This window comes from Centroberyx gerrardi, chromosome 2, assembly GCF_048128805.1.
Source record: "Centroberyx gerrardi isolate f3 chromosome 2, fCenGer3.hap1.cur.20231027, whole genome shotgun sequence".
NCBI lineage: Eukaryota > Metazoa > Chordata > Actinopteri > Beryciformes > Berycidae > Centroberyx > Centroberyx gerrardi.
Window position 1 is genome coordinate 25,591,073 of NC_135998.1, and position 26,492 is coordinate 25,617,564.

At 41.3% G+C, this 26,492-nt stretch overlaps 2 protein-coding genes across 3 annotated transcripts in view; both read left to right on the plus strand.

Moving 5' to 3' along the window:
* Positions 1-862: 862 nt before the first annotated feature.
* nln (neurolysin (metallopeptidase M3 family)) lies at positions 863-7,944 on the plus strand. Its single transcript, XM_071901753.2, has 13 exons — positions 863-971; positions 2,268-2,518; positions 2,627-2,775; positions 3,765-3,869; positions 4,002-4,104; positions 4,192-4,352; positions 4,587-4,722; positions 5,629-5,995; positions 6,342-6,543; positions 6,653-6,839; positions 6,980-7,108; positions 7,291-7,427; positions 7,606-7,944. Exons 1-13 carry the CDS (start codon positions 931-933, stop codon positions 7,747-7,749), a joined length of 2,112 nt encoding a protein of 703 aa, XP_071757854.2. The 5' UTR covers positions 863-930; the 3' UTR covers positions 7,750-7,944.
* A 1,622-nt stretch (positions 7,945-9,566) lies between these two features.
* The window catches only part of erbin (erbb2 interacting protein), a 69,421-nt gene continuing 52,495 nt past the window's right edge, over positions 9,567-26,492 (plus strand). For both annotated transcript variants that reach the window (XM_071901767.2, XM_071901768.2), the window contains exons 1-2: positions 9,567-10,157; positions 20,384-20,459. The gene's annotated coding sequence lies outside the window, so the exon portion shown is untranslated. The remainder of the gene's footprint in view (positions 10,158-20,383; positions 20,460-26,492) is intronic.

A 26,492-nucleotide genomic window follows, 5' to 3' on the forward strand; every position in this document is an offset into this window, starting at 1 on the left:
TGCTGGTGGTGCCATTCTTGTTTCCAAGACAACTCATGGGCGGCATCCTTGTTTATAACTAATCATAGCTCTATGTAAACGCAGTTAGCTACTCACATCACGAATTTCGCCGCCTTTAAGATGAATATACTTGCAATTTACAATCCTGCTCCCTAAGACTTTGATGCTTAGCCTACCCAAGGCCGCCCCAAACATTTTACTTTTACTGCAGGCACAAAACAATAAACTTCTGGTAAACAAAATTTACTGTAATTTGATTCTATGGGGGAAAGAGTTAGTTATGCAAATACAATCTTTCCATCACGTGCTAGTGCAATGCATTTGATGTTCATAAAGGTCTGACGAGCAGCTCCTCCCTCGTGTTGTGTTGACACACGTAAATGCAATGATGCAGAAGCTGTGATGTAATCCCATGATGGGAGACGGGGGGTTATTTCGTATCACAGTGCCATAATATTATGCGTACGGGCAACAAATGGCACTGGCAGGTGCGTGTCGGTTATTTCAAAAGCCTGTCGTTACAGCTCGCCCGGACAAGAGGCGCATGCATTGTGCAGCTTGTGTGATGGCTGAACAATCACAATCCTCCATCAGTGAGGTTAGTAAATAAGCACGGGAGGATACATAAAAGCTATCCCCGGATCCCCGTTTTTGTCTCTCCAAATACGATGTAGCCAATTCGCAAATAACATTGTATCAAAGGATGCTGTTCAATGCCCCCCGCCCACCTACCTGAGCTCTTTTCCAGCTGTCTCTGCTACCGCGTCATGAGGACTTCTGTCAAATTGATCGCATCCTCGGCGCCTGCGCACTCACAGCGGAAATAAGAATCTTTTTCCACATGCAACCCTGCTGAGGCTGTCAGGAGCAACAGTGAGAAGGGCAGCAGAAGACTGAGGTTTTGCACGAAAAACGCATGAAATCGCCGGCATGTGTTCGTTAAGAGTTGTAGCCTGCCAAACGCTTTGCAGGTATGCTTCAGCACACTGGTGAACAGCTGCTGTGTTTAGTAACTTCAACATCTGTGTGACAGACTGCTTTGTGTAGGGGGCACTGAAATAAACCAAATGTAGGCTATAAGTCTTGACTCATAGCTAAGCTGGTGTGTGGCTAGGCAGTTGCGCCTATTAAACATAAAACAGTTTGAATTATCTGACCTTATTTGCTTCAGAGCACCAGTCACGGCGCTGTTTACAAGGTTTGGTTACGATTTGGCATAGCTTACAATTGCACCACGCTTTTATTAACTTGTTTTGTGAAGTTTCCATCGCAATACTAAGTAACACTATAGGCGGCTGACATGGGAAAGGGTCGCCGTTTAGCACGGGAGACACGCAGACCACGTTCATGTTTCACGTTCCTCGGTGTGACCTTGAAGAATTTATTGCTTCTTACTATAAAACACCTGCTGGCTGCAGCAGTTGCTGTTTTAACTACAGTTGGCCGCAATACAAAAACACTACAGTATGCTAGCCTGCTATTCAATACTAGGCAGTTCTTTGATTGGGACACCAGTGTTATGTCAGCGACTGGGTCAGGGCCTGGGGTATTTTTGCTTTGCATTGCTTAAACGTAAAATATACTATGATTTTTTTTGTATCTTCTTCTCGACGTTTATTTATCCAGGAGAAGTTGACTGACCACGCAGGGTTTTTTTGTGTGTTTTTTCCCCCCAGAAACATCTTGTTTCACATTTATAAAAGTATGTACATTAACAGCTGGGAGCAGTGTCTTGTATAACCACTGTCTTCTACTGTTAGTCTCTACTGGGGGGTTGGTGCCTTGCTCAAGGGTAAGAGGGAATTACTCATTCACTTCAATCCCAAGGACGTTTTCCCAGCTGACCCAGGGTTTTGAACTGACTTTCAAGTCTGCTTCTCTAACCTCAAGGCAAACACCGCCCAATGGTTGTTTAAATGAGAAAATGCACTTTTGATGTCAGTTTTTTCTCCCTGCACAACTTTCTTAACAGAAATGTTGGGTAAATTGTGCATGACTGTAAAAAACAATTCAATCAGCTTCTGAATAGTGGTGTACAACATAGGCGATCATGTCTCTATCGGCCAAAGAATGGGAAAAATGACTATAAACATTATGAACTCAAAGATATTAAGTGACAAGCCATAAGTAAGCTATTTATGTGACATACACATTCTGTCACTAGTTAAGACCTCTATCCGATTTAAACCTTACTGCCATTGTTTTTGCAGAAATGTAATACGTTTTTTACTTACAAATGAAAATGACCGTATCTCTTTTTTGTGCAGAGTGTCCAAACCTTTTCTGAGGATGACCCTGCAGAATGGGCCTTTGATATCTGCCAGAGACGGCTCTCAGGCGGCAAACAAAAGGAACGCACTAAGATGGGACCTTTCTCCAAATGAGATCAAGACCATGACAAGCAGCCTGATTAGTAGAATAAAGAAGGTCTATGATGACATTGGATCTCTAAATATAGAGAAGGTCTCTGTTGAAAACACCCTGAAGGCCTTGGCCAGTGCCAAGTTGGAATATGTATGTAAGTAATTTTTGAAATGTATCAGGTCGTTGTTCCTTATATTAATTTCTATGTTACACAAATCACAATGATATTTATGCTGTACTGTGTTTTTATTCTATCCCCTAGCATCGCGCCACGTTCTTGATTTCCCCCAGTATGTGTCTCCTTCTAAAGAGGTTCGGTCAGCGAGCACAGAGGCCGACAAGAAACTATCCGAGTTTGATGTGGAGATCAGTATGAGGGGAGACGTGTTCAAGAGAGTTATTGCATTGCAGGTACATCTAATATCCTATATTCTATATCCACCTTTATATACACGTCCCAACATGAGGGAGTGGGGGAGGCATTACTCACACGAAGGCCTCTAGTTCATAATGAGTGAGGTGTTAACCTTAACAGACATGGCTTTGAAGCTGATTAAGTCTAATGTGGGAGGACTTGATGCATTTATCAAGGCCTGTATGCCAATGATAGAGGTTATTTTTAACGTTGCATGTCAGCCAAAGGGCAACTAGTTGGAAAGTGGATGTGCAGGGATTAAAGTGTTTTACATTAAGGGTACAGGATGTCTTCTCATGCCCTCATTTGACACTGTTGGTTCACATTTAGCTTGTGAGAGAGATTTGATCTGATTAATGGTAGTGGCTAATGTCAAATGTCATTCCAGGTAGGAATGATGACTACTATGCTAATTATATATATATATATATAGATAAATAGATATAGATATACAGATATTATATATTGATTGAAGGGATCAAGTTGCTGTCCTGAATCTTTTTCACCATCGCTGTCAATTTCTGTGGACTGAGCACAGCTTCAGTGGTCTCTTTGAAAAATAAATAAATAAAAATAAATAATATATTTATATAATATAAATATTTGATTATTATATATATATTAGTATATTAGGTTAGCATAGCAGTTCTAAATGGGATGACATGGTATTAACTACTGTAGATCAGATGAAATCTCTCACCTTATTTCAGTTTGTCATATACATATGTATATGACAAACTGAAATAAGGTGAAAGCAAGGTGTTGCAGAGATTGACTCAGTCCAAGCTGTCACTGGGCCTGAAGCAGCCTGAGGCTCAACACAAACATGTGACAGTAGGAGCTTTTCCAAAGGCTGTCACGGGTGTAGAGCTGGCTGGATGACAGAGAGCATGAATAAATGAATAAACATGGCAACACATAAATCATGCCAATAAGACTCTACCAGCTTTGAGCAAGTGTATTTGTTTTGTTTGCTTATTGACAGAAAAAGCATCAAGACAACCTTACACCTGAAGAGAAGAGATTCCTAGACCGACTTGTAACACTAGGCAAGCGTAATGGACTTCACCTGTCACAAGATATACAAGAGGTGATGCAACATTAGAGTTGTTTTTTAACACTTGAATGACCATATCACAAAAACCACTTTAAGAGTGAAAAGTCAAATTGTGCACAGTTGAGTTCATGTTTTAGTAACACTTTGCCGCTTTTTTCTCCCAAGGAAATAACAAGAATATCCAAACTTATAAGTGAACTTTCCATTGAGTTTAACAAGAATCTGAACGAGGAGAATACTTTTCTTCTTTTTTCTGAGCGTGAATTGGGTAAGCTTATATTAATAAAAATCAATCTGATGGACGTCGTGCTTTGACTCTGTCACTTGTGGTGTGACGCTTGCTTCTTCTCCAAAGGTGGGCTAGCAGACAGCTACCTCAACGGGCTGGAGAAGACCGCAGATGGGCGATATAAGGTCACACTTGAATATCCCCACTACTACCCTTTGATGAAGAGGTGTCACATTCCTGAGACCAGGAGGAAGATGGAAACAGCATTTCACAGCAGGTGTAAAGAGGTAATTGGAGTGTGATTATAACATTTTATATATCCTACACTCTCCTGGCCATACCAAGTCATGTGTATATTGCAGTTGATCCATATATTTCGGGAGGTGCTGAAAGATATAATACTGTTACTGCAAGTATTGTTTTTTATGTTCCGTGTTAAGTATTTAATACTTTATATAATGCACCCATTAAACACATTGTCAGATCTCCATATCCAGTTCTTCTATCACATTTATTTTCAGGTAAACACAGCCATCCTTGAGCAGTTGATAGAGCTGAGGGCAAAGGTTGCAAGCTTACTGGGTTTCAGTAGCCATGCAAACTATGTGCTGGAGATTAACATGGCCAAGAATGCAAGCAATGTGTCTGACTTTCTAGGTATGACCCCTTTGACAACCCCCCCCCCCACCACCACCACCACACACACACACACACACACACACTCTCAGTATATTCAAAATAAAAACACGCAGCCTCTGATACCAGCTTTGCAGCAGCAAAAGAAACTTTATTCACCCAATACTGGAGTTTTTTTTTTTTTTAAATCATGTGGCATCCCAGGGGAACTAGATGCAGATTCACTACCCAAGCAGTTGAAGGGGAAGACATAGATTGTGTTTAATAAAGGTTTTGGGGAAAGGAGAAGTGAAATCCCAGGAAATCCAAGGTTAAGACAAAACCTCCCATTTGTGGCTTTGGCTCTTATTCCTCTTCTCAGAGTGGGTCTCCCCCAGCAGTCAGCCTGTAGAGCAGAGTGGAGAGAGAGAGCGGCGGGGCTTTGTGTTTGTGGTTGTTGGGGACCTACAGTAGCACGTCCCCAGTGGCAGTGGTGGCTGGTTTGGGTTTCCATGGGCAGAGGAGAGAGAGAGAGAGAGAGAGAGAGAGAGTGGAGACCAGGTGAGCCATAATACACCGGTGTATCCAGCAGAACTTCGACTGGAAAGTATGTAGTACATCCCCTCTATCACCAAGTTTCCCCTGATTTGCCACAATATTCAGCCAAACTGCTGCACATGCTGATTCTGTGATGTTCCAGTCTTGTCACGTAGCAGTTTATCAGTGGCCCATGGAGCATCAAAAAAGACATATTCCATATCTCATATTCCAAGTCTGCAGGACACCGGCCCCCTGCCATATTCAAATATGTTATTGTAATATGTTATTACAAATATATTATTTTAATTTTATCTATACAAGACTACTGGACTTTAGAAATTGAAGTGCGTCTGTGTGGTGTGAACATGAAAACAACTATTTTTTTCTCCCTTGGCCCATATTTCACAGATAAATTCTATGAAACATTGAAGCCCGTTGGGGACAAGGAGAGGAAATATATTCTGGCGCTAAAGAAGAGGGAGTGCTTGATGAAAGGCGACCACTATGACGGACAGATCAATGCCTGGGACATGCCCTACTACATGAACCAGGTGGAGCAGGTCAAGTTTGCTGTGAACAAGGACAAACTAATAGAGTATTTCCCACTCGACGTGGTGACAGAAGGACTGCTCGGTATCTACCAGGACCTGCTGGGTCTCACGTTCACAAAGGTGAAGCATGCCCACGTGTGGCATGAGCATGTCAGCCTTTATTCAGTCCTGGACACTGCAACGGGGGAGGAGATCGGACAGTTCTACCTGGACCTGCATCCAAGGTAGCGTATGTGCGTCAGTTCTGACAAAAAAAAAAAAATCTCTATATATATATTCTTGTCAGTGCTGTGCAGCTTTAGTATTCTCACATTGCAAACTACACAGCAAACCTTACTAGCATACCCTTTGATGTACTTTTTAGGCTTAAAAATGGACATAAATTTGACATAACTTGATCTGTCATTTGGGAAAAATATTTAAAGACATTGAGATGTTGCTATCAATGACTAGATTTCTAGATCTTTGTAATGGTATTAGCATTTTTAATGGCCTCTGTAAGTGATATTATGGGTGTTCATATAATGTTCATGTCTGGCCATGACACTTGCCGTCTTCTCTTCCCCTCAGAGAAGGAAAGTATGGACACGCAGCCTGCTTTGGGCTCCAGCCTGGTTGCCTCGGGCCCGATGGAAAGCGCAGGCTTTCAGTGGCGGCCATGGTGGCTAACTTCACCAAGCCCAGGAAAGGCTGGCCCTCTCTCCTGCAGCACCATGAGGTGGAGACGTACTTTCACGAGTTTGGTCACGTTATGCATGAGCTGTGCTCTAAGGTAGGCCACCGTGAGCATGCTACCACCAGCTTCATTAAAGAGGTTTATTGTGTGTTGTTGTATGTTCATGAGAATTGGAGAGCGTTACATTTTCCCCTGTGTGCATCAGACCACGTTCTCAGAGTTCAGTGGGACCCTGGTGGAAACAGACTTTGTGGAGGTGCCCTCTCAGATGCTGGAGAACTGGGTTTGGGAGAAGGAGCCTCTCAGGAGAATGTCTGGTCACTACAAGGACGGCAGCCCAATCCCAGACACGCTACTCGACAAACTCATTGCCTCCAGAGTAGCCAGCACTGGTAGGATACAGACATTTCCACCAAAAATACAATAAATTTACATTTTGTGGAAGATAAAATCATTGTTTGTATGGTTAACCTCTATGCAGACATGAAGTGCCCCTGCAGATTGTGTTGACAGACCTCTGTGTCCTCTTCAGGTCTGATGAACCTGCGTCAGGTCGTCCTCAGTAAAGTGGACCAGTCGCTACACACCAGCCCTCGTGCAGATACAGTGGAGGTGTTTGCAAAGCACTGCCAAGACATCCTGGGCGTCCCCGCTACTCCAGGTCAGCTGTAACAATAGGCAAATGTGTGTTACAAGTACGTACAGGATTGAGAAACATCAGTGCCAAGATGTCTTTCAGTGATGTGCAATAGCTGCGTAATACTGCGTAATGTTTTTTGTGTGTTTTTTGTGCCACGGTTTTCGTAAAGTAAAAGTAAGCAAGTAAAGATTTCTTCTCTGCAGGTACAAACATGACGGCCAGTTTCAGCCACTTGGCTGGGGGATATGATGGTCAGTACTACGGCTATCTGTGGAGTGAAGTCTACTCCATGGACATTTTTTTCAGTCGTTTTAAAAAGGAAGGCATTATGGATCCAAAGGTGCGATGGCATTACATTAATCTTCAAAACTTTCATCTTCATGTCAAGTAGCATATCTGTCGTCTTGTATGATCATAATATTTGTCTGTGTAAATCTTGACAACAGTTAATTAATTGTAAACATTCATCTGTCTCTGCGTGGAGCATGTCCTCATCAGTACATGTGCCTTATATGCAGGTTGGGAAAGAGTACAGGAGGGTGATCCTGGAAGCCGGCGGCTCTGTGGATGGGATGGACATGCTGAAAACCTTTCTTGGGCGTGAACCGTGCCAGGATGCCTTCTTTCAATGCAAGGGACTGATTAAGTCAGAAGAAATATAAATATCGTATTTTGATGTAGCCATTTATACTTGTATTCTCTTTTTTATTTAAAGCAAGGTAAGCCTACAGCGCCAGTGGTCTAGATGCAGATAGAAAAGAAAATGGGTTTGCTTCATATGAGTGTTAATGTCATCATGTAGAAATGAGTGAATGAATGAAATTGTAGGAATTGATATGGTGAATTTGAAATGTGAATTATGACGGGAAAACCAAAACTGTCTTTGAAGATACTTAAATATGACACATTGTCATCTGTTCACTTTGGTTTGGTCAAATAAATGTATAAGAGATGTATTCTTAATTTTATTTCTTGCGTGACTGATTGCTGTTTTTAAATAGTGATGTTTCAGCCACAGGCACTTTGGATCTAGGTTTATGTGCCAGTGTAATCGATGGTCACGGTTACAGACTGCTTTGGTGAAGTAATACGAGAAATGTGAAACGGTGCCAGTCTGGACTTGCTAGGCGGCCCGATGTTTAGATTAGCCAGCATGTGATCAGACATGGCACTGTCAGTCCACTGTGAGGACTGGGTGCATTAAATGCTCTTGAGCAAGAAGTGGGACTGTGTGTGTGTGCAAGCACGCACATGGGAGATATGAAAACCAGCTAATTCAAGCCCCAAAGCGTTTTTACAGTGTCTGTTATGGGTATAGAATTTAGAAAGATAAAGTCCACAGACACGTACATACACACTGGGTAGTCTTCTGTCCAGTTTTCAAATCTTTCTTGGGATTTGAATTTGTTGAGTTGCACATTCCCCTGAAGAGATTGAGGCAGAAAATGCATCAGTTGTACTTCCATCTTAAGCATTGAAACTATGATATTAAGATGTCTCCAATTATTATAGGCGCCTGTGGTGGCACGCTATGCAATGCATTATAACAGCTACAGAAAGGTTTATTTGAAAACCGTTATAAACACTACATGCTGTTTCCTAGGCTGTACATATAAACTGTAGCCTGGTAAGACTGCTCATAAATAGCTCCACTCTGTAATGTGTCTAGCATTTCCTGGAAGATTCACCATCAGATGTTACTGAAATTCAAAACCCAAATACTCAAACTAGTGATCACAAACTACACGCCAAAAAAATTATACTGACTTTGCAGTAGGCCTACGTCAAAATGCTATAATGACCTGGCAGACCTTGAAGATCTCTGTCATTAATAATAAAAAAAAATGTCTCCAATGCCATGTTTTCAATGTATGTGGCTGGGCTAAATATTTGTTATTTAGGCCTGCTGAGTTAGAAAAAACAAGTTGTATCTCCACCAGGGGGCGCCGCAGGACAGCAAATGCCATGGGGCTGGTGGGTCGTAAAAAAAACATGAATTTAATCGTGTGGAAAGGGGCTGTGCTGGAGATTCGTATTTTTTCTGTCCTTGAATAGAAAAATCGCTGTCTGTGTTTTTTGCCTGTTAAGACTTGGACTCAAGTGGTGAAAATAGTGCTGAATATGGTTAAAAACGTTTCTTAATGTCTAGATGGAGGTATAAAATAAGAGCTGCCCCGATTCTGGGGCATTCAAAGTCATCCACCTCCCCATATGTCTGAGTCTACCCATCATATTGTTTTTTGCCCAGTTCAAATGTATTGTTTGTAATAATGGTGTGTTGTCAGTAATTGATGCGGAGACCTTGTGGTTAGCTGCAACCTTGAACACCAACAAAAAATTAAATATAGACAATAGATTGTGGGAGATACAGCGCTGTCTGACTTGGTGCCTCGGCCAGAAAGTGAAAACCATCATCAGTCTCTCGGTGCGGCTGATAGGCGACTTCTGGTGGACAGCCTACTCCTACATGTAGGTTCACAGATCGCAGGCAACAAACCCTTTCGTCGTGATCTTACAGGCTCAATTAGCTTCACACTCGACTCTGTCAAAGCTGCATTTTTGTAGATGATCAAGCGAAAAGGAAATTATGACTGAAAACATCTGGGTGCGGCACACTTCAGAGGAAAAGGTTTTGCTCTGGCGGAGGTCGTACACATTTTTGCCTTTTGTATTTCCTTACTGAGTGTTGTGGACATTTTGGATTCCTTTTAATGCTCAGTCTCACAAAGTATTTCCGATTAAGGGGCATATTTTTTATGTTTGTCGCCTCCTTCGGTTGATTTGTTGAGGTAACCACTGGAAGGGAAATACTTTTCAGCGTGAGCACAACTGGGGACGGTAAACAACTTTTGAAGACGGGTGGTTGAGGAGAATGTGCGTACTGGGCTAGCTTCGAGGTGCTCTTTAAGTGGGCAACATTAGCTAGCTGCTAACACTAGCAAACCTATTGAACTACCGTCAAGCAAATCGGCAAAGCTAGCTAATGCCCACCTCTCCAAATATTTTTGGATTTTAATACACAGGCCATCACCCGGACATCATTAAATGAGACACTGACTCGACGATTTTGGTAAGTCGCTTTGTTGGCGTTGTGCTTGTGTCTGTGGGGCCACATATAGACTGAGTATGCTAACGCTTCTGTTAGCTTCGGGCTAGCGCAGTAGCGTTGGGATCCCAGTCTATGTGGTGCTGCCCAACTTGAGTCTCTTTCATTGTTATGCTATCCCCTCTCTGTTTTTGAACAGTTAAAAGGCTATATACTAACCTTACAGCATCCTCTGAGGGTTGCCAGTTAATACTCAGTTTGCCGTGATGGGCTATGACCGTGTTCCCTTTTTTAGGAACAGTTGTAGTTCTGCAGTAGTTTTGGTAGGCTTCACATTAACACAATTGTATAGTTGCTCATTTGAAATGTTGCTTCAGTGTCTTGGTTGGTGATCGTACAGTGGCCCTGCGCTATTCGGAATTAACCGATAACCCAGCGTCACATAATTCAGTACAATATTAACATATAATTTGATAATCAGGTTACATTTTACTGCCATCCCCAACATTAGCCAGTGTTTGCAGCTGCATTGCAACAGCAGCAACGGTGGGTAACGTTACATCTTTTGTTGCGGAGCACCTTCAGCACGTCGACAGACGAGGGATTAGTGTGTAACGTTACTCCACATCTCGGTATTTTCATTTTCTCACCCTTTCGCTAATCAGATTACTATCCCCTGTTAAATCCATTGTAATATAATCCTGTTAAGATTCGAGATAGACGTGGAGCTAATCTCTAGGTTTAATTTTAGGAATTTTAGTTTTGCGGGTAGCCAGCTTCATGCCCATCGATTTGTTGGTGTTTGTCTCTGTATATTGCCAAGAGAACCGACCGAGGGAAATTTTAGGAAACCAAGAAGCAATTGACATTCAGATGAAAATGACAGCATACCTGCGGTTCATTCTAACGACAGACGAAAGAAAAAAAGCTGTTATATTATATCACTGATATGGAGTGGACCTTACCCAGCTTCTGCGGGTAGTTTATCAGGCTATAAAACCAACACGATAAGACTGATTTGTATGGAGATTTGACATTTATGCGCACCTTTACTGTCGATTATCAGACTCAGACTAGGCGTTCATCAAAATACAAACCCGGCCGAATTGAACTAACCCTTAAAACTGACAAGATGGACATGGTAGAAAACACATGGTATGTTAGGCTAGTCTTACAAACACTGCAGGCATCTTCGGGTAGTTGAAAGCCTCCCTGCCTGCAATTGAATTACTGAGTAGGCTTCTCCTGCCCTCAGATTTGAACCTTCAGTTTGATGACTGGCATTATGATAGAATAAAATAGATGCTGTATGGATATCTGATGCCCCTTCTAAGAGCCTCTTGCTAATTGTAGTAAGATGATAGTAAGACCAGACCAGGACAGCCAGGTGCCACCTGCTCATTGTAGTAGGCCTACACCCTAAGAGCTGGCAGCCAGCTGTTTGTAGTGCATTGACTCTATTCATGCAGGCCTTTGTAATAAGACTACTGATATGCACAGCCTACCTTTTGTGTTTGGGGTGATTTCCTCAAACTGTATGGATGTAATGTGGCACCTTCCTTGTGGCCTCTGTTCCGCTTTGCAATTTTTGATCCTTGCTGAAAAGGAAATATTTAGGCTAGGTGTTGGTGAATGTCCACTTTAGCTTGCTCTTTGTATGATAATTTATAACAGGTCTTATCAAGAATGGAAGATATGTTCCAGTCAATGAAAATCCATCTATTATACTGTTCCTCTTTCACAGCATTGGCTAGGGATAGGCTAGTGTTGTTGCACATACACCTGCCCAGCTGTTTGTTGTGCCACTTGGCAACACAAAGACAGCAGCAGGCTTGATGACTTCTTCACTCAGTCTTCATTACACTAAACAATGTCCCCTAATGCTTCCCTTTATTTATCTCCAAGACTTTCATTATCACTAAGTTGTTTTGTTCGACAGTCTCTGTCTCCTTTCATTTTTAGTTAGTTTTGCTTACCCTTAGATGCTAATTAGAGATGGAATGGTTCACAAATGTCACAGTGGTTTGGTAGGTTATTGAGTTTTAGTGTCACAGTTTGGTGTGTTTTTGGCACAGTTAAGGAAAAAAATGTAGACCTATTGTCAATCTAAATTTGCTTCAAGTCATTGTTAATTAGTTGATGGCAAAAGTGAAGATAGTGAACTGCACTTAGAATAAAGGCATTGCCTCTCCTCTTGCTCATGTAAACTCTGACAATCGTTAGTAACTGGGCAACAGGGGATAGGCCCTTCCTTTAAATAGGCACTTTATTGCTGCCTACCATGTCTTTGATAAAGAATATAAAGATAACCTTCCTGATAAGCAAGGGCGTCCTTCTTTAGGTGAACTACTCTACTACTTTTCATGTAGAGAATAGTGCTGCTTTATCCTTTGTCCTTTTACATCCAAGTTTTTATAGCACTTATTGTCTGTTTTTTGTTGCTGGCCATTTGATTATGGAGCATATACCACACACATTCAATCGTAATAATTATCGCCTGTGTACGCCAATTGAATAAAGTGGAAGATCTATTGATTTTACAGTAATAATCCACAACCTTTTCATATAAATGTTTGTTCATTTTGCTACTCTCTATCACAGATTGATACCATACAATAGTGATTTAACCTAAAATCATGAAAGCTTTCACGTTTGTTGTTCTATTCCCAGGAAAGATCCTTTACCGCACAGGAAGCGATGTGTTTAACATTCTGGGAAGTAGCGGCAGCTGTTTGTTTGGAATAAATAGAAGAACTGGGTAGTTACCATGAGCAGTGATAACCGCCATGGCTGAACAGACAAAGAAAAGAGCGGTACCTATAGAGAAACACAAACTTTATCAACAGAAAATCTGAGGAAAAAGAAACACAAATCCTGGTAACATACATCTCTATGCTGACGACACACTTCTGTACTCGCTGATTCTATACACCTGGCTATTGATAAACCTGCAGCTCGCCTTCAGTGCTTAACGAACAGCTCTTATGCGCTCCAAACGTGTGCTGAATGCAGAATGCTGATGAAGCTTTAGGCCCTATGTTTTTCTCCAAAGTCAGAAGTATTGATTACAGCGACTTGGAAGATCAATATTATAAATGGTGGTCATATTGAGAGTCTCTCAGATAAATATTTAGATATGGATCAATGACAAATTTACTTTTAAGACCACATATCTTGACCAAAAAAATGAGAGTGAAGCTTAGCTTTTTGTATACAAACATGGCATGCTTCCCCATGTTGTGTAGACGGAAGACTGGGGAAGCTTATTAACTGGAGAGTTGGAGTTTACCAGACCCGCTCTCAGGACTGGCTAATGCTCCAAGTTCCTCAGGTTTGCATTGATCTGGGAAACGGTGCTTTTAGATTTTGTCCATTTGTGTCCATTCTGGAGCCAGTTGCAGCTTGATGCTTTGGTTTGCAATGGGTAAATTCAGGAATCTGATAAAGAACCCAAATAACTTGAAATGTGATTGTTTTTAATTGATGACTGTAAACATTGGTTGTGTCTTGTTTGTGTTTCTATCCATGTAGCCTAAGTAAACTCGGCAATCTTGAAATAGAGCATTCTCATCCCTCAATGTGTTTGTCGGGTTTCCCATTAGGGCTGCATGATATGGGGAAAATATGTGATGTGCGATAATGATGTAGGCTATTGTGATGGCAATATGAAACGGGGCAGGGGGGTAGACTAGTGACCGTCCAAAATGACTTACCGGGATGTTGTGTGTGGGTCATGAGCTAACTTACTGCATTTACCCTCAGCTAGTTCACCTATATGCTGAGCGGCAGAGCTTGCCGCTTCCATGGGTGTGACTCGCCGGGCGATCGAGAGATGAACCTTGAGTGGATAGGCTATGTTGTTGAAAAGATTTTCAGCGTATTTCATCCTTCTTGGAATTGGATCTGTTTATGTTGTCGACTTGACAAGGCGACTACGGTCTGACCATTGATCTGACCAAGAATGCATTGTTCCAAATATCAAGATCAGTGGGTGTGTTATGTTACAGCATGGTAAGGATAATGGCATTATAAAGTTTTTTTCAACCATCTCGGTCTATTAAATTGGCACTTACAAGCAACAAAGTAGCACTGAGTTAAGAGTTGGGCTTTCAATGTAACGTAAGCCAACATCAACAAAGCAGGAATGGGAGCATTGCAGCATTCGTCAAGTCCTTAGTGATTTAAAGAGCAAACCAAAATGTCATGTAATCTAGTCAAAACAAAGTTAATATTCACAAACAAAATGAACATTTCTTCTCATCAGGGTGTCTTCCAGTTGTTGCACCAATCGATCGGGCACTGATCATAATTGGCCAATAAACATTGTAATTAGATCATCAGTGATCAACCAATCACCAACTGGCCAGTAAAAAAAAAGTTTAAATTGCTGGAAAGCGGTTGAATATATGCCATAAAATGTATGAGCCAAATTTTGTCAGTCAGCAGAATGTTAGTAGCGTAGGCGTGTCCATCTCGCAGTTTTTCAGTATACAGTATGTAATATTATGCGCTACCAATGGCAATAGTTGAGACAGCATCCCAGTCATCAAGCACACACTAACATATAATTACTATGTTTGGATAAAACCTATGATTTATTTACACATGGAGAGGCCAGCTATGTCATGCAGCCATAAGAACAACCTGTTAAACGCAGTGCTATATTTGTACTATTTATGCTTGTTGTTCACTTTTACATGATACATGATGTGCTGATGAAAGTTGGGGTAAAATGCATCATTTCAGTCAGCGATAGGAAATCGCTGGCCTGGAAAACCTGACTATCAAAATCTCATACCGTTGCATGCCTAATCTTAAACATTCCTCAGAGACTTCATTTTTCCAACATATAGGCCAAAGTATCTGTTAATTTCATATTCTATAACAATGCTGTCACTTTTGGTTCATGTACGGCCTTGGAAATTTTTAGGGCACCCAACACTGGACATGAGCTAAAAATTCTGATATGAACTCAAACACGATGTTGGTTGCCAGTGTTTTGTAGTGATGGAGTTCTACTGCGAACACAAACTAGAGACTCAAGCACAACCTAGTACTCAAGCACTCACAGTATGCATTTATTTGAAGAGACAGGCATTAAAATGCTGCTATGCTCATTTTAATGAACAAGCACACAACATCTGATATCTGAGATTTATCAAGGAAACTGCAGATGTACAAAGTTTTCCCTTTTCTCCAAGGGCTTAATAAATGCAGAGTAAGATATTTAGGCCTCATTCTTGAATTTTACACATAGCCTACAGCATGAATATATAGGAAGACATTGCAGCATAAACAAGGTCCAATTAAATTATCCATCACGTGTTTGTTTTATTTTTAGTGCTGAAGTGTTTTGGCTTGTGCCTAAGCTGAACATAATGGGATATAAATATTTCTCCAAACGATCAAAGTAGGAATCAATTAAATTGTATTAAGTGCAATAAATGTGGAGGGATTTGGGTGTGGCAGGGTGGCCAAGCGGTTAAAGACTGTCCTTCAGTCAGACAACCAGACAACCTGGGTTCAAGGCCTGTCGGCAAACATCTGACCTGCTGAAGTTGAGCAAGTCACTGAATCTCTGCCAGCTGGAGGGGAGTTGTTCTGTTGCTAACGTTGCACCATGACCTCTCTGGAGGGAGGAAAAAGAATTTGCCTACAGGGATCAATAAAGTATTACATAACAGTATTTGTCTTGGTGACATCAGTGCAGTACAAACACAGAGATACTCCGATCTGGATTTTTGGGACACATGGATCTCAAGTGAGCACAATCAATCTATACCCATCTGTGGATTCACAAAACCTTTTTAAGTGTCTGGCGCAAGTGAGAAGTGTAGGCACAGAAACTGAATTGTGCTTCATGCAGGCACCATCTGTTTGGTGATATAAAAAGATATAAAAACTGACTACAACCAGACTTGCTTAATAAATATTTTAAATTATGTTCACTTACGAAATTAAAAGATTTAGCACTGACAGAAGATGGGTCTGTGCTCTTTTTTTATGCATGCTCTGTGTTATCTCTGGCCCCAAGACCTCTATGGGTGTATGTCGTCTTCTATTTATTTTGCAGCAATAAAAGTAGCTCAACTATTTGAACAGCATTTTGGACAATATAACAAGAACAGACTCTGTGCAGTCCCTTGGTGCATTCGTGGTGATTAGACCAAATAAATTATCAGTTTATTTGAATGTGATCTCAGCTCTCTGGCTCCTTGATCAGTTGACTTCATCTGTTTTCTGGAGAATACAGTAACATTAGGCAACTTGACTTGCTAGTTGACATTAGCAACTAAAGCGTTAACAGTTTCTAACAAATTACATATATAGAAGGACGACTACTATGTCTACGTCTTTTCAAATCTGTTGAGATGGCCACGTTCTCTGTTGAGAAATGTGTTTACAGCCACTGTTTTCCGAGAACTGAGGACCTCCACTATGGCCACCATAGGGTGCGTTGCATCACCTAAACGCCTTCTAGAGAGAAGTATCTCATTTCTGGCTACCTAACCTGGCTAAAATATCATGTGCAATAGTCATGCAAGACCAGTAATGCCATGACAGGGTGGTCAGTTAAATCAGGTGTCCCAGGAGCTAGATCAAGTGAGAGAGATGCTGCACACATGACAAAGAACTTGTAATGCTGATTCATTATGGTTTATGAAGCAGAATTCCTTCGCTCTAAATCGAAGGTGCATATGGGCCTAGTAGCTTATATTATACACTGGCTTTGTAATTCAGAGTTGCAGAGGTGGCTAGTTTCAGTTTCTGGTTAATGAAAGCCTCTCATCACTGCCCAAGGCTGTAGGAGGGAGAAGGTCTTATAACTGGAGCTTGCTGTGGGTTGTGGAATTCTTTTTACTTCGGAAGCCATAGGAGGAAAGGACAATCAACACTTTGAAAGGCTTTCATTTTAACTATTTTGTCCCTCTGTCTTGAGTCGGAGTAAATAAAAATGATGAATTAGAAAGCAGAGAATCTTGAGGGCTCCGACACATTTCATGGGGTCATCAATAGTTGGGTTGTTTCTCCCATATAATAACATTTTGGCGGCCTGCCCAGGTAAATTAACAGCCGCCCAATTGAATTTTTGTTTTAGATTAATTTCGATTGCCGTGATGCACAAAGCTAGTATTCAAATGTGGCGTTTCTCATTGATATAGTTTTCAAAAAACGATTTATTGCTGTCAAGTAATGAAAGCATCTTGACAAACTGACTGTAATTCATTGTGCCTGTGATGCAGCACATTATGTTGGTCAGACAGTTGGTGGTCCTACAAGTCGTGCTCTGTCTGTGCCGAAACAAACTGAATAGAGAAGCGTTTAGCTACTTATTATTTGGATTGGTGTAAAAAAGTCTAGTGTGACCAAGACGTAGCTGTGTTTAAAAAGTAGCGATGATCAGCTCGGAGTATAATGGTCAACTAATGTTACACTAGCAAGTTAGCAAGTCACCCACTCTTCACTTTTCGTTTCCTTTTGTGATTCTGAAAATGTATCCGGTTCAGATATTAAAGACTGTTTTGTGAGTCTTCATTTAGACTAAATATTTGTGGAGAAGTGTCAATTTGCATAACATTGGACATGCTGGTCTATCAGTTGTAACATACATCTGTGCATTCTGCTTCTCCCTAATGATTTCCCTGCTTCTGTGACCCACTTAGGAGAACATCTGTCTCTGTCTCATTCCCTCTCGCCGTCAGTCAACAGATATGTTCATAAAGCCAAATCCTTCCTCCAGTTGGTTGCCCACTGCCTAAGCAAGAAACTACCTATGCTCAGCACAATCAGTATACTGACTGTGGGCTGTATCATCCATGCCATCTGCATACACTAGTGTACATAATCCTTTTTTTTCCAGTTTAGGCACAAGATGGATTTTTATATTATTATTATTAATATTATTATTATTTGTACGAGCTGCTGCTCACCTCTGACTAGGGCAAATGGGCGATTAGGAGGATTCAATGTATAGATAAGCCTACACAAATATGATACATTTGCAACAACAACTTGATTGGAAGCTGTAGATTATTGGTCTTTGTAAGTTTTGTCTCTGACCCTTATGTTTGTTAGGTTTATTTGACTGCTGTGTAGTCGTCTAAGGCTACACGCTGTTCTACTACTTCAGCTACTTCAGCTGTTAGGAGGACTGCAACAATAACAATATTACCGCTATACATGGTATTTGGAGGCTTATTGAATGGATGGGTAGGTTACTGTGATGGCTGCCTTATTGGATTCTTTATTATGTTTGCTTATTTTCCCATTTTCGGGCAGGTAAATGTAACTATGAGCTAAATGCACTTAGGACTTTCACTCCCGAGGAGCACCTGAAGGCAGCATCAGACGCTGCTAGCCAAGTCATTTGATGAGAAGCAATCCACAGGAAAAGAAAACGCTGACAACTGCAGTGTTTTTCCATGACAACTGATACAAGGTCTAGTTGTACTTCAGAGAACTATTTGAGTCTTATGTTCACATTTCAGTCGCACATCACGCTGCGCTCAAAGTTTAAATAATTCAAACCTTAAACCCCCAGTTGCTGACCTTTCAGCACGCAGCCAGTGGCTTTACAGTGTAATTGTAGTACATCCACCATCTTTGTAGTCTTATCTTGTGATTTCCAAATGGGAGGAAAAGCTCATACTGTGTTTCAGGATTTCCATAGAATTTCCACAGTGGCTATCACTGGTCATGCCAACTACCGAGACCTTTTTTCTATTTATTCCAAACAAACTGCTGCTGCTGGAAATGTAAATGACCATTTTTATTAAGACATTTGTATCAACTAAAACTGCAGGCTAGACAGAAACGATAACCTGAATGTTGGCAATTATATGTAAATTGAAAATCATTTAGATTTAACTTTTTGGGCTCTCATCCTCTTTCCTTGGAGGAGGATAGAAATGTTCAAGTTGGTGTAGGCTATTTAATTTTACAGAGAAATGGGAGCTCCAATGTCAGATTAGGATAATGAAAACAACACAGCATAAACACAAATTTAGCTGATAACATAGCTAATCCGCACGCAGTTCTTGATGCCAAATTCACATAATTCTTATATTGTGCACAATGGTAAATACTTCATCGATGTAGCTCACGTAAACAAACAGATTATGTTCCTCACCCGCCTACTTTTGGTTTCGCAGTTCTGACTGCAGTGGATAGGACAAAGTGAATGGCAAGTTGCAAAAGAGAAGAGGCTGTGGGCGTTGGTGCAACGGACCCCTCCCCCACCGCCAACACCCCCAATTTGAAAACTGACGTTTGTCTCCATTCGTGCCAGTATGTGAGGGAGGGAGCTCTATCTTTGTGTGCTAAGATTCAGTATCCTAAATACATGAGAGGAGATGAGGATAAAGGCCCCCAGGAGGAAGTGGAGCAGAAACTAATGAGTGTCAATGATGCAGTCCAATGTGTTTGCAGCTGATTGAGAGAGCCTGTGAATAAGTAAAATCTCTCTCTCTCTTGCTCTCTCCCTCTCCCCTTCCTTCCCTCCCTCCCTCTCTCCTGCACTGTGGCTCTATTGTGCTAGATGGGGACAGTCGAGGGATGATCCTGTCCTTTAGCTGACTAGGTTTGTCTCCGATCAGCTGGCAAGGCCAATGGTTTGCCAGATATACACAGACAATACTGGTGTGTTGTGCTCTGACCTGAGAAGAATGAAGATGTCCCATTTCGGGGCTTGACACTGAGTTTTTTCAGATACTTGTCCCTCAGACAAGCTGGACAACCTTTCACTTGGCAAGAACATGAGACATTTCAGAAAATAAAAATAATCTCTATGCATTAGAATATACAGTATGTTGCAATAATTGCTTTTGCAATATATTATTCCATAGAAAAATCGAATCTGTTCCAGCCACAATGAACAATTTAGAGTAAAACATAAAAATTGAACAAGTTCTTCAATCTCATTTGAATTCATTCAGTGCAGCATTTAAAACTCATAAGCATTTTGTCACATTGTTTTGGATATAATCTGAAGTTTACAAATGTCTCCATCCTGTGCTGCATGGGCCTGCAGGCCTTAAATTATTGAGGGATGGTGCTTCCAATATCTTGTAGGAAGCACAAAAGTCATGTCTCTTAATCAGCTATTTCAAGACCATTCCATTGGTATTCTAATGTCTGGGATGTGAATATAATTTGTATTTGTAGAAAATGGGAGAAAAAGTTGTGATTTGTACTGGTTGCATTATGATCAGGTGCTCAGATTGTTTATATCTTGGTCCTTCTCTCCTCAGATAAGCAAAACTGTTGCTTTTGGATCTCTCACCTGCCATACACTGGGATCCAGGCGCTTGAGTCATAAATGACAAGGTATGTAAAGCAACTCATTCATCTCTCTCATATTTTGCTTTGTTCTTGTCAGTGATGTGAAGGATGTTTTTTTTTTTTCTCTCTTATTGAATAAGTGACAAGACAGTAAGTAAATAGAAACCTGCTATGAATCATATATTGATCATGCAGTCTTTTGACAGTGGGCCAAACGAGGTCTAAGGAGCGCCTGCATACTAACGTTTTTTATAAGGAAATGGGAACTGGAAGCTGATTTTAGTGACGCACACAGAGCTTGTTTGGCTGGTGTATCATGTCTCTTGGCCTGCAGGAGAACTGGGTGGGACACTCCTGTTGTTTCTTGTTAGAGTTGGACTAATGTTTGGCTTAACCACCATCTCTCCTCCGAGTATGACTATTCTTATATTGTTCTCCGATTGTGGAAATTACAACGCGTAATGATTGCAAGGTGTGTATTAGGTTATGCACAGGTGGCACTACTGGTATAGGTATCTGTTCAGTCAGCAATAAAATTGTCACCTACACTGGAGCAATCTGAATTAATCGCTAAAGCTGGAGAAGAGAAACGGGGACTTGGCCACACAGCCCAGGGCAAATACGCTAATACACGGGGACTAGAACACAGAAAATGCTGACAAAAGTCAACAGTAGCTTATTGCCTAAACAGTTTTGTCTAGGGATGCACCGATCCGATACTTGGTATCGGTATCGGGCCGATATTGGCCTAAAATGCTGGATCGGACATCGGTGTCAGTGAACGTTATAATCCGATCCGATCCAGAGCAATCAGTTCAAGCCGCCGGAGTAATAAATGGGCGTAGTCGCCTGCCGTAAAACATGCCTCAGTTTGCACGTGACGCGACACGAGTGAGTGAAGAAGTTGGAAAAAGAAAGCGAGCGTGCAGGCAATGTGCTGATGTAAACATGTCAGCGGTTGGGAATTATTTTAGCCCCAAAGGGATGCTATATGGCTATGGTATTACTAGATGGCTGTGCCATTACTAGCGTCCCAAAGATCTTTATCCAACTCACTTTACCAAGAACTTCATCTGGCGACGCCTTCCAAACGCCTGCTCCTTAGCTCAAACTTACATCGAGTGTCCTTGGGCTTTAGTATCATGTACACGCCACCATAAAGGTTTCAATTAAGTCTTCCGTTTTCACAAAACAAAGCCTTTTGGAGATGGGGGCTAATGCTACCGCGCTGATGACGCTGACGCGACCTGTGCGTGCGTCAGCGTCAGTGACTGTCAACACTGTCAGTGAACGGAGGAACAGGCTGACAGCAGAGAGAGGTGAGATGCTTCTGCTTCTGAAGAAAAACCTGCCTCTTGTCCTTAAGTGATTAAAACTAGACTAGACTTGGCACACACTGGATGTTATGCCCAGAAAAAGCCTATGTGTAGCAGTATTTTTTCTGTCAGTTATTCACACTAAAGAAGAGAAAAAAAAATATAAGCAAAGGCTGTATGGTTGTTTCAATATTGTTTTGTAGCAGTATGCACTGGTCCGTTTATTGCTCTTTTGCACTTTTGTGAGTTTTTTTGCACTGTATCCCTATATTGCAGCAGTCTTTTATATATCCTAGGAACTGTCATTCCTATTTTGGTCAGTTCTTTTGCCCTGCTGCTTTTCTTTTTTTTAACAATTAAATTATTGTTCCCATGTTATTTACATGTTGTATGCAGCTGTGTAATTATAGAAGAAAAAAAGGGGTCAATATCGGATCGTACTCGGTATCGGTTGATACTCAAAATTCTGGTATCGGATCGGATCGGCAGTGACAAAAACGGTATCGGTGCATCCCTAGTTTTGTCCTAATTATTTTTGTGTTGCGAACCATGTAGCTGTTTGTGACGGCCCTGCCTGTACCCTGGTTATAGCCTCCAGCCCCATTATTGCCATTATCACTACTGGTTGTGGTGTTTTGGGCACATTTTTGCTTGGAATGGGGATGCACACACATGCAAATCCACATTCATGCTAAGACTGGGAGAACAAATTTTCTATTGTATTTTATTTTATTTTTTAAAGCACGTTTTAAAGCAGGCAATATCAAAAAGAAGTACTTCTTTTTGATATTGCCTAAATATGTGATGCAATTTTTTATGTCTCGACTAGTTTGCTTATTTATTATTTCAGTTTCACAGGGAATTTCCCAGTCTTCAGTCAGTAGGCTCTGAGCCATGAAAGTGTCTCTGCTTGTGATTCTCAGTAGATCACCATTCACATCTACTGTAACTATATTGATTCACCATGTATCATTTTGCTAAAAGCGCTAAGGTGTAATATCAGACTGGAATGGTCGGCCTCAGAAGTCATTTTATGTTGATGATAAATTAATTAGATGTGAGATAATTTGTTTGAATTGTCAGCTTTGGAAAAACTGGGGAAAGACTTTGTTTGAATGGGCTACTGTAACCTTTGTTTGAATGAGGTTGCTGTATGCTGTGTGGATCACTGGATGTGTTGCTTATTTTAAATCAAACCACTGGGGGAGATTTTTCTGTTGAATTATCCACTGGATTAAAAAGTAGCATTTGAGACTTTATTCAGCTATCTCCCACTGTTCTTTTTTTCCCAAATTACCTGAGTAGGCGTTAAGGCAATCTTAATGGTCCGTATGTAGAGGCTGACACTTGTGGATTAAGAATATTACCAGCAAGGTTAGTTTTTTAGCAGCTGAAGTAGTGTAGCTTAGAATAGAAGAAGTGAGTGTACAGTTCGGTCACGTCCCAGAAAGTAGCTAGAAAGAGAAACTTACCAGCCACAACCACACAGCCCCTCTCTCTCTTCTCCCTTCCTCTGGCCCACTGTGTATTTTCCACTGCAGACTGCATCATCTTGCCTAGTGTTGTTGAATTTTAACCAGACACTGTGTTGGTGTGATTTACGGCCGTGCTGTTGAGGTCAGGATACTGCCTTCCTCCTACACAGCTGATCGACCCAATGGTGTGATCAGTTTCCCAGCTTAGTTACAGTTTGGGCCTGTGTGTGTGCGTGTCTGTGTGTGTGCCTGTCTGTGTCCATGTTTGTGTATGTATGGAAGATGCTAAGCTGCTATTCATTTATTTCTCCACTCCTCTAAGGAATGACTGTGACCTGGTGGTCAGAGGGACCGCCATGTAACGGAAAAGTCACATATTTGAATGATGTCCGTTCTGTCCTTGAGCAAGTCGGTGAAACCACCGCTTGCTTCTGGAGCCTCACTTCAGCTAGCCCACATGCTCTAGCCTCTCTAATGAAATACATATGCAAGTGACAGTTACTGGAAAAGCAGCTACCTTCATCCTGCTTTGCATATATCTAAAATTAATGGTACTTAAGGTTAAATAAGAGGTTTTGATATAGCTTTTGGGTTGAGATCAGTAAATTGTACAGCCTAAAGATGTTGACGAGAACATAATGTAATTGGCTGATAGTCATGAGCCCCTTTCACACACGCAGCCTGTTCCATCGATGTGATGGCACGTCGTCATGTGTGAACAGCAGCCAGTGTGGAAATGCCAGTATATCAGTGCTGTCAATTTCCCAGCTCAGGACGTTGTAACGTTACTAGTAATGTTCCGTATCGACCGTATGTGTGAAAGGTGCCAGAACATTGACGGCACAAGCACTGTCCGGGTATTTTTGGTCATTCTATTTTCTTTTCACAAACAGAAATTAAAAAATGAAAAACGAATGGTGATTTGATTTTCATTTAAAAATCCACAACTGAAAAACGGAAATAGAAGGTCTTTTTCATTTTCCTGGTCAGAAATGGCAGAATCAACATTTATAAAGGACTTGATTTTCCTTTTCTTCTTAGAGAGAGAGAGAGAGAGAGATTTTATTTCTGTTTCTGAAACAAAAATAGAATGACGAAAAAATACATGGACCGATCAAGCACAACGTTAGGACTGTAGGAGGGGAATACAAGCCAGACAACAGGCTGGAGCTTTACTTTTTTTGAGGAAAATATGGAATTGGACAGACGGTGAAATAAGAGAGATCCTGGCAGTCGGGCGGACGGAGAGATTAACCCGCCGTGTTTTTAAACTGCAGAGACTCCGGCGGTTAAACGTAATTTCCGGGAGATGACAACAGCGGAATGTAACGGTATAGCCAGTGCTGTGTGAATGGCAGCGTTACGTTACAAAGGCGGAACGGCATGACTTGTGTGAACAACACAAACTGCTACCATTACCAGCACACGCAATCTGGCACTTTGACGGGTTTCATGTATGAAAGGGGCTTTGGTTAGATCTCAGTGGAATATTTTTTGTTTCACAAAAATGTAATAGAACTATTATGGAGGCTGAACTGTTTGGAAGGACTTGCATGAGATTTTGAGGGTTTTGTTTCCTATTGACTAGAGCTAGCATTGCTTACAGATGATACAATGAAGTGGACCTAATTGCAAGGTCCTAAAAACACACTGGCACAAAACCTTTGTGGATGTCTGGAAGGGAAGCTTGGTAAGTGAATAGGATAGGTTTCTGAAAGTCGTGAACCGGCTCTTTGATGTCCCTGCAAATCTCTTGTAGTCGGTGTCTCAGAATTAGGGTGTGCATGTGATTTTGTGTGTGTGCCGTTTAAACACTGAGAAAATTGGTAATCAAGCCTTACTCCCAAGCCAGTCTGAAGTGAAGCTGTGTAAAAGGGCGACATGATCAGTCGCCTTAATAGCTGTCAGGTGTCTCTGGCTGCGTCTGCATTGTATCTGGTACACCCCTACAGACCTTAGTAAGATTAACATAACAGCAGGTTGAGTGCCATTGACTGGGATGTATGGCTCTGTTGGAGCTTAGGCCATTTGTTAACATGTAAACAAAGGATATGTGTTGATGTAGTTTGCGGTCTAAGCCAGGGGTGTCAAACTGAATATCGAGTGCCACATTAAGAAGGTTGAGCAAGTTGAGGGCCAGGGCCAGACATGTATTTATATATTGTTTAACTGAACAAAGTCAACTAATGATCTTTGACCGTGTTTTGAAATGTCCCACATACTCTACTAAAACATATAAACCCCCAAATAACATGACAAATCAATGTGCTGTGTAACCTGTATGACTAGGTTAATGAATTAATTACTGAATTTTTGTCATGGTTAAGTCTTTACATGTATCATATAACTGATTGATGTGCAGCCTTCTCCACAGGCCTATACCTGACACCCCAAAGGAAGGTGAAACCAGCAGGGTTAATGGATATAAACACACTTAACCATTCCTATATATTCCATAGCCTGGATTGTGTACAAATTTGCTAGCAATGGCATGGGGAGACACCCGGAGAAACAGATTTTTGTATATATTCATGCCCGGATTCACTAAAGGTTTGCACAGGGAATGGGCCAAGGCTTAGGACCCGATGTATGTTGTTTTTGCGATGTCACCTTCTGTTAATGGCATTGTGTGTGGCATTTAGTCAAGCAAAGTAATGTAATTTGAAGTAAAACAATGAATTTATTCACTATGTTTGTACAGGTCAAATATAAATAACTTGTTGTCAACTTGCTTGTTGACCTATTTGCTCTCACCAGACACTTGGCAACTTTTTTGATGGAAGTTAATTTGTAAAGTCCTGAGCTGTGGCAGTTTCAAAATGGAGAGAAGGTGTTTGTCTATCAGTTGGGTCCTGTGGGATGATTTGTTGATATTAACCATGGAGAACATTTGGTTACACAAATAGGTGCTTCCACACGTCACAGGTGCCCTGAATGCAGGGCTGTGGCATTGTATCTTGGATGAAAGGGGCAGACTTGCCGGAGAGTTTCACCCCTTCAGGGTGCTGATTGTTCTGTCATGCTCTCCACGCCTACTGCAAATGGATTTGTAAAAAAAAAAAAAAAAAATCAAAGCTGAATTTCTGACCCTCGAGGCGAGAAAGCTCCTGCTAAATTGTGATTATAAGAAGTGATTTTAAAGATTATATAGATTTAGGCAGCTTAAGATCCTTAGAGGACTGAAAAATTGGAAACAGCAAAGTTTTCCTCCCACAAACCCTTTTTGTTTTCTTTTTTGGAAGGTTGTCACTGCCACATCCACATGTGTGATCACCTGCATTCTCACC